At 40.5% G+C, this 15,779-nt stretch overlaps 1 protein-coding gene across 2 annotated transcripts in view; it reads right to left on the bottom strand.

Annotated features, from left to right (window-relative positions):
* ADAMTS17 (ADAM metallopeptidase with thrombospondin type 1 motif 17) overlaps positions 1-15,779 on the bottom strand; it is a 344,744-nt gene that overhangs the window by 88,065 nt on the left and 240,900 nt on the right. For both annotated transcript variants that reach the window (XM_035024022.1, XM_035024023.1), the window contains exon 16: positions 455-535. In XM_035024022.1, the coding sequence (XP_034879913.1) occupies positions 455-535 (81 nt within the window). The remainder of the gene's footprint in view (positions 1-454; positions 536-15,779) is intronic.

Genomic DNA, 15,779 nt, shown 5'->3' with positions numbered 1-15,779 from the left:
GCCTGGTCAATAGAGTTGGCCACTAGGAATTTGGGGTACACAGCACTTAGTGAAAACCAGTGTTCTTTTGTGCTCCCATTAGATCTAGGACTATTACTCGTTTTTTTCCAGCTAAGAAATCATCCCCAGAGCCATCAACGGCTGGGCAATGTGTCCATGCTGTGCAGGCTAAAGCTGCTCTGGGTTCTCCCGGGGTAACTATGGGGGACTTTCGCTACCCCAATTCCTCGCTTCCTTCCTACTGATCCCCCCCCTTTCCCCATCCACCTTGCGGGGTGGCTACACTTCAGCCAAATCGGACAGGATCATATGGTGCACTGTGATTACTTCTATCGTTATACCTCGGATACGAGTATAAAACCCACGGCCTGGGAGAATGATGCTGGACCACATAATCAGCCTGATCATCCAAATCTCAGAACATAAATCATGAGTCAGATTCTTTTTGTTTTACCTAGAAAACTGTGGGCAGGTTTATCCTCCACCACGCGAATCCTCCGAGCTCCCGCCGGAATGATAGCAGCTTCGATATAACCTGTGGTGTCAGAGAACAGAAAGGTGAAGCATGCCTCCACCCCCAGCAGAGGCCCACACAAAACTCCCTACCAAAATCCCCCCACCCACCCCCCACCCACTCCCATGGTGATTTCAGAGCCTGCTGCTGGCCCGGCTCTAAAAAATCAACTAACAAGGAGCGTTCTTCTATGGCCAGAACCTCCAGGCTGCCCAAATTCCAGGGAGCACCACTCCTGTGTGTCGAGAGTTGAATTGTGTCTCCCCCACCCACCCCCATTCTTAGGTTGAAGTCCTAATTCCCACTACCTCACAATGTGACCTGATTTGGAAATTGGGCCTTTGCAGATGTGATTCGCTACGATGAGATCCCACTGGAGTAGGGTGGGCACTTTATCTTATAAAGGGGGAATTCGGATGCAGACACACACACACACACACAACTCCTTGGAAGCAGAAAGCAGAGATCAGGGTGATGCATCTACAAGCGAAGCCACCAGAGGCTAGGGGAGAGGCATGAAGCAGATTCTTCCTTCCAGCATTCTGAAGGAAGCAACCCTGCCCACACCTTGATCTTGGACTTGTAGCTTCCAGAGCCATGGGACACGAATGGTCCATTGTTTATGCCACTCAGGTTGTGGTATTTGGTGACAGAGGCCCTTACAGACTGAGACAGCCTGGAATCCTGTGGGACAGCCCCTCCCTGGAGCACAAGGGCAGCGTGCCCCTGACCACTCCATCTGCGGGAGGTTCCTTTGGGCTTTGCTGTACTCTGAGCCCCAAATCCATGGAATGATGGCAGAAGCTAAGCTCCGTGCCCAGTGGCAAAACCACTTCTTAACACACAGTGCGCCATTGCCTGCTTCCACTGATCTCTGGGCATTTCTGCAACTCTCCCAGTGCATGCTTTGTCTATCTCCTTGAGTATTTCCAACTAATACAGGAGGTCCTCAGAGGCCTTCCTCTGCCCATCCTCTGACCCCACATGTGCCCAGACAGTGGGGGGATAATGAAGATTCAGGGAGGGTATGACCGAGGCTGCCGGACAGGAGGTCAGCCACTGGCTACCGCCTGGTTAACTGGGTCAATAAATGAGCCAAGCACTATGGTGAGATTTTGAAATGCAGGCTGGTAATCATTTTGTTTTGATTTTCATTTGGGTTTTAGACAAGGGTTATATGTGTTTGCTTCAGCAATTTAGATGATGATCCCAAATTAGATTGTGAATCCTTCCCCTGTGGTTCCTAAATGTGATCCTCAGAGTCAGCAGGGGAGCATTAAAAAGGAGAGCTTTCTGAGCCCAGCTATGTAGAGATTATGGAAATACCTATTTGTGTGAGGTTGGTTTATTTCCTCATTTTCTCACGGTAAAACGAGCCTTATTTTTATTATAAAAATAGTACATGATAATTCAAACCACAGAAGGGGGAAAAAAAAGCAAAGCAAGATGAACCCGTACCATGTTGCATTACAGAAATTATCCCTAAAAAGCCAAAATTTTGGAGACTAGCCTTTTCAGCATCTATTAATGCATATAAAAATACATATACCATTTTACATGAATAGGTTATCATATGGAGTTTTAAAAGAGCAGGGACAACTTTAAAATAATTAGAGTTTTGCTAGGCAGTATGTGCCCAAGGTACAAAATTCAAGTTACAAAAGGTTATAGTAGAGGGGCGGAGCAAGATGGCAGAGGAGTAGGAGACCTGGATTTCGTCTCCTCTCAGGAATTCAGCTGGATAGGGATCAAACCATTCTGAACACCTACAAACTCAACAGGAGATCGAAGAAAAGAAGAGCAACAACTCTCTCATCAGAAAAGCGACCACTTTCTGGAAGGTAGGACGTGTGGAGAAGTGAATCCGAGGCGATATTCGGGAGGATAGACGGCGGGGGAGGAGCCTCCGTCGGCCGCTTCTGGCAAGTGATAGAGCCGCGGAGCACAAAATTGGAACTTTTAGAAGTCTGCTCCGCTCAGGGACGTCACTCGGGTGGCTAAGCGGGGGGTGGAACCCTCCGGGACAGTGTGGTCTCAGGACCCTTGGGGTCACAGAAAGACCGGGGGTGCCTGAGTGTGGCAGAGCTCCCAGGTAACGGATCAGGGAAGCCGGATGCAGAGGCAGAGCCCAGGCGCGGGCTCTTAGCTCAGGGTTGCCATAAACCGTGATCCGCGGCACAGTCGGGCCCCTGTTCCTCCAGCAGGGACCCAACAAGCAGCAGATCCGGGGAGATTCACCTTCCTCCCCCGGGAGGAGCCGCGCGGGAGTGCACCGCAGGGATCTGCTGGGTTTGGAGACTCCACCCGGGGTCGGGTGCCAGAACTCAATCACAAGAGGAAAGTCGGAAAGAACTCAAATACATGGAGGCTAAAGAGCATCCTACTAAAGAATGAATGGGTCAACCAGGAAATTAAAGAAGAATTTAAAAAACTCTTGGAAACCAATGAAAATGAAAACACAACTGTTCAAAATCTTTGGGATGCAGCAAAGGCAGTCCTAAGCGGCAAGTATATAGCAATACAAGCCTTTCTCAAGAAACAAGAAAGGTCTCAAATATACAACCTAACCCTATGCCTAAGGGAGCTGGAGAAAGAACAGCAAATAAAGGCCTAAACCCAGCAGGAGAAGAGAAATCATAAAGATCAGAGCAAAAACCAATGAAATAGAAACCAAAAGAACAGTAGAACAGATCAACGAAACTAGGAGCTGGTTCTTTGAAAGAATTAACAAGATTGATAAACCCCTGGCCAGACTTATCAAAAAGAAAAGAGAAATGACCCAAATCAACAAAATCATGAATGAAAGAGGAGAGATCACAGCCAAAACCAAAGAAATACAAACAATTCTAAGAACATATTATGAGCAACTCTATGCCAGCAAATTAGATAACCTGAAAGAAATGGATGCATTCCTAGAGATGTATCAACTACCAAAACTGAACCAGGAAGAAATAGAAAACCTGAACAGACCTATAACCACTAAGGAAATTGAAGCAGTCATCAAAAATCTCCCAAAAAACAAAAGCCCAGGGCCAGGTGGCTTGCCAGATGAATTCTACCAAACATTTCAAGAAGAATTAATACTTATGCTTCTGAAACTGTTCCAAAAAATAGATGGAAGGAAAACTTCCAAACTCATTTTATGAGGCCACCATTACCTTGATCTCCAAACCAAAGACCCCATTAAAAAGGAGAATTACAGACCAATATCCGTGATGAACATGGATGCAAAAATTCTCACCAAAACACTAGCCAATAGGATCCAACAGTACATTAAAAGGATTATTCACCACGACCAAGTGGGATTTATCCTTGGGCTGCAAAGTTGGTTCAACATCCGCAAATGGTTCAACAAAGATGGTTCAACATCCGCAAATCAATCAAGGTGATACAATACATTAACAAAAGAAAGAACAAGAATCATATGATCCTCTCAATAGACGCAGAAAAAGCATCTGACAAAGTACAGCATCCTTTCTTGATCAAAACTCTTCAGAGTATAGGCATAGAGGGTACATACCTCAATATCATAAAAACCATCTATGAAAAACCTACAGCGAATATCATTCTCAATGGGGAAAAACTGAGAGCTTTCCCCCTAAGGTCAGGAACATGGCAGGGATGTCCACTATCACCACTGCTATTCAACATAATATTGGAAGTCCTAGCCACAGCAATCAGACAACAAAAAGAAATCAAAGGCATCCAAATCGGCAAAGAAGAAGTCAAACTCACTCTTTGCAGATGATATGATACTTTATGTGGAAAACCCAAAAGACTCCACCCCAAAACTGCTAGAACTCATACAGGAATTCAGTAACGTGGCAGGATATAAAATCAATGCACAGAAATCAGTGGCATTCCTATACACCAACAACAAGACAGAAGAAAGAGAAATTAAGGAGTCGATCCCATTTACAATTGCACCCAAAACCATAAGATACCTAGGAATAAATTTAACCAAAGAGGCAAAGGATCTGTACTCAGAAAACTATAAAATACTCATGAAACACATTGAGGAAGACACAAAGAAATGGAAAAACGTTCCATGCTCATGGATTGGAAGAACAAATATTGTGAAGATGTCAATGCTACCTAGAGCAATCTACACATTCAATGCAATCCCCATCAAAGTACCATCCACTTTTTTCAAAGAAATGGAACAAATAATCCTAAAATTTGTATGGAACCAGAAAAGACCCCGAATTGCCAGAGGAATGCTGAAAAAGAAAAGCAAAGCTGGCAGCATCACAATTCCGGACTTCCAGCTCTATTACAAAGCTGTCATCATCAAGACAGTATGGTACTGGCACAAAAACAGACACATAGATCAATGGAACAGAATAGAGAGCCCAGAAATGGACCCTTAATTCTATGGTCAACTAATCTTTGACAAAGCAGGAAAGAATGTCCAATGGAAAAAAAGACAGTCTCTTCAACAAATGGTGTTGGGAAAATTGGACAGCCACATGCAGAAGACTGAAACTGGACCATTTCCTCACACCACACACAAAAATAGACTCCTAATGGTTAAAAGGCCTCAATGTGAGACAGGAGTCCATCAAAATCCTAAAGGAGAACACAGGCAGCAACCTCTTCGACCTCAGCCGCAGCAACTTCTTCCTAGAAACATCGCCAAAGGCAAGGGAAGCAAGGGCAAAAATGAACTATTGGGACTTCATCAAGATAAAAAGCTTTTGCACAGCAAAGGAAACAGTCAACAAAACCAAAAGACAACCGACAGAATGGGAGAAGATATTTGCAAATGACATATCAGATAAAGGGCTAATATCCAAAATTTATAAAGAACTTATTAAACTCAACACCCAAAGAACAAATAATCCAATCAAGAAATGGGCAGAAGACATGAACAGACATTTTTCCAAAGAAGACATCCAAATGGCCAACAGACACATGAAAAAGTGCTCAACATCGCTCGGCATCAGGGAAATCCAAATCAAAACCTCAATGAGATATCACCTCACACCAGTCAGAATGGCTAAAATTAACAAGTCAGGAAATGACAGATGTTGGTGGGGATGCGGAGAAAGGGGAACCCTCCTACACTGTTGGTGGGAATGCAAGCTGGTGCAACCACTCTGGAAAACAGTATGGAGGTTCCTCAAAACCTTGAAAATAGAGCTACCATATGATCCAGCAATTGCACTACTGGGTATTTTCACCAAAGATACAAACGTAGGGATCCGAAGGGGTACATGTACATATTAACCCTGATGTTTATAGCAGCCATGTCCACAATAGCCAAACTGTGGAAAGAGCCAAGATGTCCATCGACAGATGAATGGATAAAGAAGACATGGTATATATATACAATGGAATATTATGCAGCCATCAAAAGGAATGAGATCTTGCCATTTGCAACGATGTGGATGGAACTGGAGGGTGTTACGCTGAGCGAAATAAATAAATCAGAGAAAGACATGTATCATATGACCTCACTGATATGAGGAATTTTTAATCTCAGGAAACAAACTGAGGGTTGCTGGAGTCGGGGGTGGGGTGGGAGGGATGGGGTGGCTGTGTGAAAGACATTGGGGAGGGTATGTGCTATGGTGAGTGCTGTGAATTGTGCAAGACTGTTGAATCACAGATCTGTACCTCTGAAACAGATAATGTAATATATGTTAAGAAAAAAAAAGAAGATAGCAGGAGGGGAAGAATGAAGGGGGGGAAATCGGAGGGGGAGACGAACCATGAGGGACGATGGACTCTGAAAAACAAACAGGGTTCTAGAGGGGAGGGGGGTGCGAGGATGGGTTAGCCTGGTGATGGGTATTAAAGAGGGCACGTTCTGCATGGAGCACTGGGTGTTATGCACAAACAATGAATCATGGAACACTACATCAAAAACTAATGATGTATGGTGATTAACATAACAGTAAAAAAAAAAAAGTTATAGTAGAAAGGATGTGTCTCTAATAAGATATATCCTGTACTTAGATACCTTCCTAACACTCTTTTTATAATAATTTGTATATTTTGGCTGGGTTCCTATAAAGCCTATTGAAACATCGGCTCATATGATGGTTTTATTTCTTCCTTTCTAATCGTTATGGCTTTGATTTCTTCTCCTTCACCATTCTGGTTGGAACTTACAAAACCTTGTTGTATGCAATGAGAGATTGTGGCATCCTTGCCTTATTCATGATGTTCCCAGGAATGCCTCCAAAGTTTTCCCGCTGAAAATGATGTCTGCTCTTGTAAGGTGATGGATATCAATGATCAGGTTAAGGAAGTTCCCTTTTATCCTAGTTAAGAGCTTTTGTTACAAAGAGATATTGAAGTTAATGAAGTGTTTTGCATCTACTGAGAACATCATATTGTTGTTGTTTTTTTTTATCCCAAACAACCCAAAGACCTCAGGGCATTTGAACTGTAATCACACTGGTCATGGCTAACGTGGTGGGTGGGTCAGTATCTTAGCTTTGTCTTTCCTTCACCAGTACATTTTAGTTAACTGTTATTTCTGTTTTATTCTGATGCTTTTCTGTAAACCTTTAATTGTATTTGCATTTTTATGATATGGTTTGTCAGCTGGTAAGTGAAATATTTTAATCCCTGGATATTAAAAGATAGGAAATCAGCATAATTACACTGTGCTCTACTTTCTTACATCTTACTTTCAATTTTTATTGTCTGAATCCTACATTGTATTCGTTTATAACATTTATCTTTTGCTAAGATAAGTCCTGCAGTTGTTTTAGTCTTAGTCCTAAAAATTAAAAAATTAATTCATTATGTGTCCCTTTGCCAGTTTCTTCAACAAATTCTTACTTCAAGTTTGTGCTCTTTGAGATGGGCTTGTGAGAGAGTTATATTTTCTGACATGTAATATAGTAAAAAATTATTGTTTGATGTTCTTATACTTGAATGTCAGTTTGACAGCTATAAAATTCTTAGCTCACACTTTCTTTCTCTGAGCCCGCTGCTATGAGTTGTTCCATTGAATGTTAGTGAGGAGAAGACTGAGGCCAATCTGATGTTTTTATTAGGTTACCTAAAATTTGGATTGAATGCTTACAAGAAAAAATCTGATAACTATTAGGCTAGTCATAGTTTAGTAGAATTTTTTCCTGGGGACATGAGGCTATACTATTATTATATATTTTTCTGATCAAATTTGGTTTTCTTTTTCAGGGACACCAAATTATGCTTGATTTTCTTTTTCTGCCATTGTGTTCATTTGATCTCTTACCCTTTTGATTCTTTGTTCATTTCCATTTTGCTCTGCTCATTTTTCTCAGTCCTGTCCTCCATGCTTCTTCTTGTGTTCTCAGCAATGTTACTTTCCTTTGTTTCCATGTGGACTTGGTTTCTGTGAAGGATTCATGTTCTTCTTTGACATCTTTCCGTAGCTCTGCCAAGTCATGTTTCATCTCCCTCTGTTGCTTCATTGTATCTTCATTGAGGTCTCATAACTTAGCTATGAGTTCTTGTTTTATTGAGGCTATTGTTTAATCAGTTTTTGGAATTTATGGCAGTAACATCTGGTCACAATTTTCATCTTCTCTTTGGCAACATTTTTCTGGTATTTTTTTTCATTCACTTGTTCTCTCATCTTTTATCCCTTTCCTATTGCAGTGATGGATCCTGTTCTGATTTTCTTTCTAAATTACTAATTTTTAAGTGACTTGAGTTCTAATTATACCAGCTGCTTGCAGTAGGCTTGCACAATAGGGAATAATAGGACAGTGTCATAGGCTAGCAGGACTTTTAATTGTTAGGACAGAGGTTTATGTGTATCAGTGAATTTTTATTTTTGTAAAAAATTATGTATTTTAAATTTATACAAATACACATGTATATTTTCTCATAAGAATTTTATAATATAGGTAAATCTCAAATCTTCTTAATCCCACTCCCCTCCCTATGGGAATTGCCACTATCAGTCTGGTGTATTTTCATTCAGATGTTTTACTATTTATACACAAATATCCATGAAAATTGAAGATATTTATATTTATATTTTACATAAGCATTAGGAGTAACATTATGACTGAATGTTGTACTATATTGTACTTTTTTTAACATGATATATCTTTGAGATCTATCCATGTGAGTGTGTGTAGCTCTACTTAATTTTTCATTTAAATTGTAGTTTAAAAAATTACTCCCCTACTGATATACATTTAGGTTGTTTCAAATTTGTTACTGTTAGAAACAATGCCATCTTGCATATGAATATGCACTCAAAACTAACAAAATAGTAGCAACCTAATCCAGCAACATATAAAAAGGATTATATACCATGATCAAATAAAATTTATGCCAGGAATTCAAGGTTAGTTTAACATGTAAAAACAAATCAATGTAATCTATATAAAAAACAAAACCACAAAATCATGAAAGTATCCATAACAGATTCAGAGAAAGTATTCATAATAGTATTTAGTATTTGACAGGATTTAACACCCTTTCATGATAAGAACACTCAACAAACTAAGAATACAAGGGAACTTCCTCAACTTGATAAATAGCACTTATAAGACACCCACAGCTAACATCAGACTTAACAGTGAAATACTTTAATGCCTTCCCCCCAAAATCAGGAAGAAGACAAGGATGTCCACTCTTGATACTTCTATTTAGCATTGTACTGGCAGTTCTCTCCAGTTGATCAGGCAAGAAAGATTTTTAAAAGGCATCCAAATTAGAAAGGAAGAAGTAAAAACATCTCTATTTGCAGATGTCAAGATCTTATATACAGAAAAATCCTAAGGAATACACTAAAATATTAAAATAGGTTCAGCAAGGTTGTAAGACATGAGATCAATATACAAAACTCAACTGCTTTTCTAGGCATTAGGGTTGAATAGTTCAAAATGAAATTAAGAAAACAATTTGAATTCAATAGCATCAAAAAGAATACTTAGGAATAACCTTCACAAAAGATGTGCAAGATTTCTACACCAAAAACTAGAAAATGCTGTTGAAAGATATTAAAGAAGATCTAAATAAATGGAAAGACATTCCATGTTCATGGATGAAAAGATTTAATGTTAAAGTGGGAATACTTCACAAACTGACTTACAGCTTTGACATGGTCTATATTAAAACTCCAGCTTTTCATTTTCATTTTTTGCCAAAAAAAAAAATGACAAGCTGATCCTGAAATTCATATGGAAATGCAAGGGACCCAGAATAAACAAAACAATATTTAAAAGGAACAAAGTTGGAAAACCGACACTCATTTTAAAGTTTTCTAGCCAGCTATAATAATGAGGACAATGTGGCACTGGCATAAAGACAGACCTCTTTTTAAAGATTTTATTTATGTATTTATTTGAGTGAGAGAGAAAGAGAGGGAGGGCAGGAGCAGAGGGAGAGGGACAAGCAGACTTCACGCTAAGTGTGGAGCCCGAGGCAGGGCTCAATCTCATGACCCTGAGATCACGACCTAAGCTGAAATCAAGAGTTGGATGTTCAACTGACTGAGCCACCCACCCACCCACCCCAAGACAGACATGTTTATTAATGGAATATAATTGTGAATCTATAAATAAATTCTTTATTGACTTCTTAAAAGCAAAAGCGCCAAGAATATTAAATGGAGAAAGAATAGTCTTTTCAACAGTGTTGGGATAATTGGATATCCACATACAAAGGAATGAAGGTGGACTCCAATCTCAAACCATACAAAAAACCTATCCTAAAATGGATCATAGACCTAAATCTAAGAGCTAAAACTATGAAACTCTTGAAGAAAACATAGGAGTAAAATTTTTATGACCTTAGATTAGGTTTCTTAGATATGACAGCAAAAGCACAAGCAACAAGAGAAAAAAAAGTAGATTACATCAAAATTTAAAACTCTGTGCTTCCAAGGACACCATCAAAAAAGTGAAAAGCATTTTGATAAAGAAACTATCTAGGATATATAAAGAAAGCTTATAATTCAATAATAAAGTGACAAATAATCCAATTTAAAAATAGGCAAAGGATTTTAATAGACATTTCTCCAAAGAAGATATATGAATGGCCAGTAGGCACATGGAAAGATGCTCAAAATCATTAGTCATTTGGGAAATGCAAATCAAAACCACCATCAGATACTACTTCACACCCACTATGATGCCTATAACCAAAACAATAGACAAGAAGAAGTCCTGTAGAGAATGTGGAGCAAATGGAACCCTCATTCATTATTAGCAAGGATGTAAAATGGTACAGGCACTTTGGAGAAGAGTTTGGCAGTTCCCCCCAAAATTAAACAGAATGACCATATGACCGACCAATTCCATTCCTAGGTACATAGCCAAGAAGAATGAAAACACGTGTCCATGCAAAAACTTACATACAATGTTCACATCAGCATTATTCATAATAGCTAAAAAAAACGTGGACACAACTCAAAGACCTGTCAAATGATGAATGTATTTTTTAAAATGTGGTATAAGAACACAATGGAATATTATTCAGCAATAAAAGGAATGAAGCCACTGATACACGCCACAATATGGAGGGACCTTGAAAATATTATGCTAAAGAAGCCAGTCACAAAGGACCACATATTGTACGTGCCATTTATATGAAATGTTCAGAACAGAGAAACAGACCTAGAGAGTGGATGCTGAGGGCCAGGGTAGGTAGGAGGGGGATGGGGAATGACTGCGGATGAGTGCGGGATTTCTTTTTAGGATGATTGTGGTGATGGTTGCACAACTATGTAGATGTACTAAATACCCACTGAATTGCACATTTTAAAGGGGTGAATTTTATGGTATATGGACTTTATTTCAATTAAGATGTTTTTTAAAAAAGAAATAATAACTGCAATGAACAGTTTTGCACATGTCTCATTGTGCATATATACCATGTCCTACCCGATCAGCTGTGAGAATTGCGGGGTCAAATATACATGAGCTGAAATGTTACAAGGATAGCTAAATTGCCCTCCATAACAGCTTGACTAATAGAGAAACCAACCCTATATGAAGTTGTCTGTTCATTCTAAATACTTGAAATTAGCAATCTTCTTAACATTTGCTAACCCAATAGGTGAAAAAATTATTATTTGGGAGATTTAATTTGCATTTCTCTATCAGTGTGGCTTGGCATCTTATTACATACTGATTGGCCATTTGCAGTTCCTTTTCAGTTAACTGCCTTGTTGAGAAGCACTGCCCATTTTTCTACTGGCTTTTTGTTTTTATTTAATTCATCAGCAGGAATTTTAAAAGGGTATCTTAGTACCTATTAACATATATTTAATGTGTTTTGAACTCAAACCCTTTACTTACTAGACTTATTGCAAACATTTTTTTTCTGTCATTTGTCGTTTGTTTATGGTGCCCTTTACCACATGTTTTATTTCGAAGCTCATACTTCTGAGGTCTTTTTGTTTTCTGATGGCTTCTTCTCATTCTGTACTAGTTTTATGGATATAGTTGCATCTCAGATCTTTTTAAGAACAGTTGGTAGAGATTTTGCACTTCTATTACTTGAGTGATCTTTTTCCTGTGGGTCATCTTTTCAGGTTCCCTTGGTCTCTCCCATTTGTGTTGCAGACTCTTCCAAGAAGGATGCCACAGATGGGCTGTCTCTGTGAATCTGGGCAGGGTTTGCTGACCATCAGGACTGGCTTTCAGCTGTGGGGCAGGGAGCCGTTGTTGGGTGCTGACAACCAAAACAGCGAAATGTTTGCTCCATGTGCTGTGTTGTGGTGCTGGCCACCAATGATCTCCAGGTCTCTCTCCGGAAATGAGAGGGATTTCCCTGCCCTCTTAAACTGTGTGACCATGTGACCTACTTTGATCCTTAAAATGTGAGTGAAAGTGATGTGCACATGGGAGCTTTAAAAGCATCAGGACCTGATTTGCTGTGTTCTATTTTTCCTGCCAAGGTGATCAGGGCAGCATCTGAACAATAAAATCTGTCAGCCCAGGTCCATGAGTGGCTCAAATATGCACACCCTCCTACCACCCATATTGGACATGCAGCATGAGCAAGAAATAACCTTTTGTGTTAAGCCACTGAGATTTGGTGGGGTGGGGGGGTTGTATTGTGTCTTGTTTATTGCAGCAAATCCAAGTCTATTTATTCAGATTCATGTACATGTGAGATGTCCTTGTTCACCTTAAACATGAGCTGAAATGTTACAGGTTCCTTTTCTTTCCTTTTTTTTTTTTTTTTTTTTTTATAGTAGGCTCCATGCTCAGTAGGGTCCACCATGGGGCTCGAACTTACAACTGGAGATCTGAGCCAAGAGATCAAGAGTCGGACACTCAACCGACTGAGCCACCCAGGTGCCCCTTAATAAGTTCCTTTTCATTCATTTTAAAGTGAGCTTGGGAAGAGAGGAAGCACTTGTTTTTCAAGCTGCCACCTTGGATGGAAAGTTTAGCAGCGTCTGTCAGTCTTGACAGCAAATGCCTGGGTGTTGTTACTATAGATCCAGCTCCAGAAGTTTTACAAATTCCTGTTCTACTTGACTTAGGGAGACTCCACAGATGTAAACACAGTTCTGGCTGAGGGCTGAGGGCAGTTGTCTCACTTCGTGTGCTCTGATCCTGATTCCCAGGCAGGATGACTTTAACCAACTGGGGTGTGGTCCTCCAGTGATTCCTTCCAGACCTTCCCATTGCCGCGGGGAATGGGAACACTGGCTCACCCCAACAGCCTGCCCGTGGTCCCTGCTCTGCTCAGTCCTCACAGGGAGGCAAGGGGTTCTGATTAAAAACAGTTTTTGCTCTCGCAATGCTTTTCTACTTAAAATGTCTGGCCACCAAAAACAAAACAAAACAAACAGAACAGAACAAAACAACAACAGAACACATCTTTTAGGATTACAGCAGTGGACTCTCTACCACAAATTTCTCTTAGAGAAATTCATTCCTTCTGGGGGAGTTTGAAGAATTACTGGATTCTAGGCATACAAGACAGGGAAGTGTCAAAAACGGAGACAAAATTGTTCAGGGTCAACGTGATGGAAACCTTTTTGGGGAGGAGTCTCCATTTCAACCACAAAACTGACCTGGGTACAGGACCTGCTTGGGGAGCTGGTTCTTCTCAGAAAAAAGCTGCTGTTATGTGGAATCCTTCTATTTTGTGACTAATAAGCCTTGGTGTTAGCATTACTAGGCTGCTAAAATCAGAGGCAATGGATGCATCCGCCAAGATCCAGATTAGTTCATTTTCCACATTCCACAGCAAGGTAGTGCATTTGCAACAAATACATGGTCACCACACCTATGTTTAAACTTCACTTTGGCACAAGTAGTAACACTGAAAAGGTACCTGTCTTCTCTCCTCTTTCAACTACGCTGGGGGCAGAGCAGATGAGTAGTGAAAAGCTCAGGGTAGACACAACAATCAGGTGAGGCTCATCCTCAGGTGACCTCTGAGTAATTGGGCAGGGGAGTCATTGCCATGCATGGGTTCTGCTAACCTTTCTTTCTAAGATTTGCAGCGAACTAATGAAAGAGAAAATTCCTGAAATAAAAGGCAGGTGTTCAGTCCACAAACCAAGGAAATCACCTCTACTTCACTGTCCCTCTTCCCCTCTTTTGACCCACAGCTCAAAGCCCGTGCTGATGTTGGTGTAGAGAATGGTCAGCAATAGCAGGAGGCCCATCACCAAGTCCCGAAGCACCTTGTCATCCCTCATACCAGATGGCCCCCCCAGGCAGATGCCAGGTACCACATGTTGACTGGGCATGAAAAATAATTAATGGAGGGGTGGACTCTAAGAATTCACAAGATAAAGTCACAATTTGGGTAGGGTAGGCAAGACTTTATCTTCAGAATAATTTTCCATTCTAGTCTCTGCCATCAAACAGGAGAAATCCAGTTAGAGGGACATGATTTGGTTTCATGAGGAAGCCATGGTTAACATTCAATGCCTTTGCCACCCTTCTAGGAGAACATGCCATTTTTACCATCAGGACAAGTAGTCGGAAGGAACTTCAGTGTGATGTTGACCTGAACCTATCTCAAATCTCCTGAATAGTTAATATCACCGGGCTATGAACACATTCCCCTGCAAAATACTTTTTGTCTGAATTCCCCAAGTCGACTTGCTTTTAGATGATGTGGTCACACTTTCCCCTTGTGTTCTAGGAGAATTAACTTTCTTCGGAAGAAAACCATTGTGCTGGTAAGGTACTGTGATGGAATGCATGTGAAACTCTGGCTATGTGGCCTGGAACTCTTTCACAAGGTTGAATCAAACATGTAAACAAACAAACAAAAAACAAAGTTCTATTTTTTTGTGTGTGTGATTGTCTTATAAAATGCTTGGAGAGGCTTTCATCTAAGTTTATAGTTTCCCCCACTTTTTTTTTTTTTAAACAAAAGTTGTTTATGAGAATACTACTATCTTTATGTTTACCCCTAAGGGTTGTTCTGGGTCTCACTGGAAAGACCTCATTGTTTGGGAAGCCCGTGGGGCCAGACTAATACCCTTCCTTGTTCAGTTTCCCTGAATGTGAGGTCAGTGTAAGTGGGCCAAAGCAAGGCCGTGACCTTATCTCCAGTATGAAGACCAGGAGGATGTGATCCCCTGCCCTTTGAGAAGTCCAAGTCTTTGATACAGACACTTCCCTATGGAAGAATGGGCCACCTGCAGCAAATTCTCTGGCATGTCGTATCATTTCCTGCCCAAGAGCCAGGTGTGGCTGAGGAGAATGATGTATCCCTTGGCATATTGACACAAGTTTCTGTCTGGTCTCCGATCTCATAACTCTTTACCTTCTATAGCTTTAAAATTAGTTTTGTTCTACGGTTTTTTCTTTTTGGCAATCAGTCTTAAACATCAATTATATAGAAGTGACAAATGGCCTTTGTGTTTATCCATGGCTTCATGCATGACCCATTCCCATTGACTCCGCTCAGAAAACATTCAGGCATGGAAGTGAGGAAAGAATCCCACACCAGACACATCACCTCGAATACCGCACATGATACACAAACATCTTACATGAGAAACACTTGGGAACAGCCTTTGCCATCACACATGTGGACACCTTCGTACAAAGATTATTCTTGACTGAGGAAAAGAAATATACAGTCATTGGTTTCCACGCACATTTCAGGAACTGATACCGTAGTTCTTAATCATGGTGGTGAGAAGAGTCATTGTTTGTCATCATGTAAATTTCCCCACAGCACCTCCATATCCCACACCTTGAGAAGAGAACGTGGCACATGACAGAGTTTCTAAAGGTAATTATTGAATAAATATTTGACTTCTGGATCCATCCACACTCAAAAGGGATAGATCACGTTACCTTCCCTTTTAAGAATT

Source organism: Mirounga leonina, unplaced genomic scaffold (assembly GCF_011800145.1).
Source record: "Mirounga leonina isolate KUSES-001 unplaced genomic scaffold, KU_Mleo_1.0 Mir_178, whole genome shotgun sequence".
NCBI classification, from domain to species: domain Eukaryota; kingdom Metazoa; phylum Chordata; class Mammalia; order Carnivora; family Phocidae; genus Mirounga; species Mirounga leonina.
Note: the sequence above shows the minus strand (reverse complement) of the source record. Positions and strands in the feature narration are given on the sequence as shown.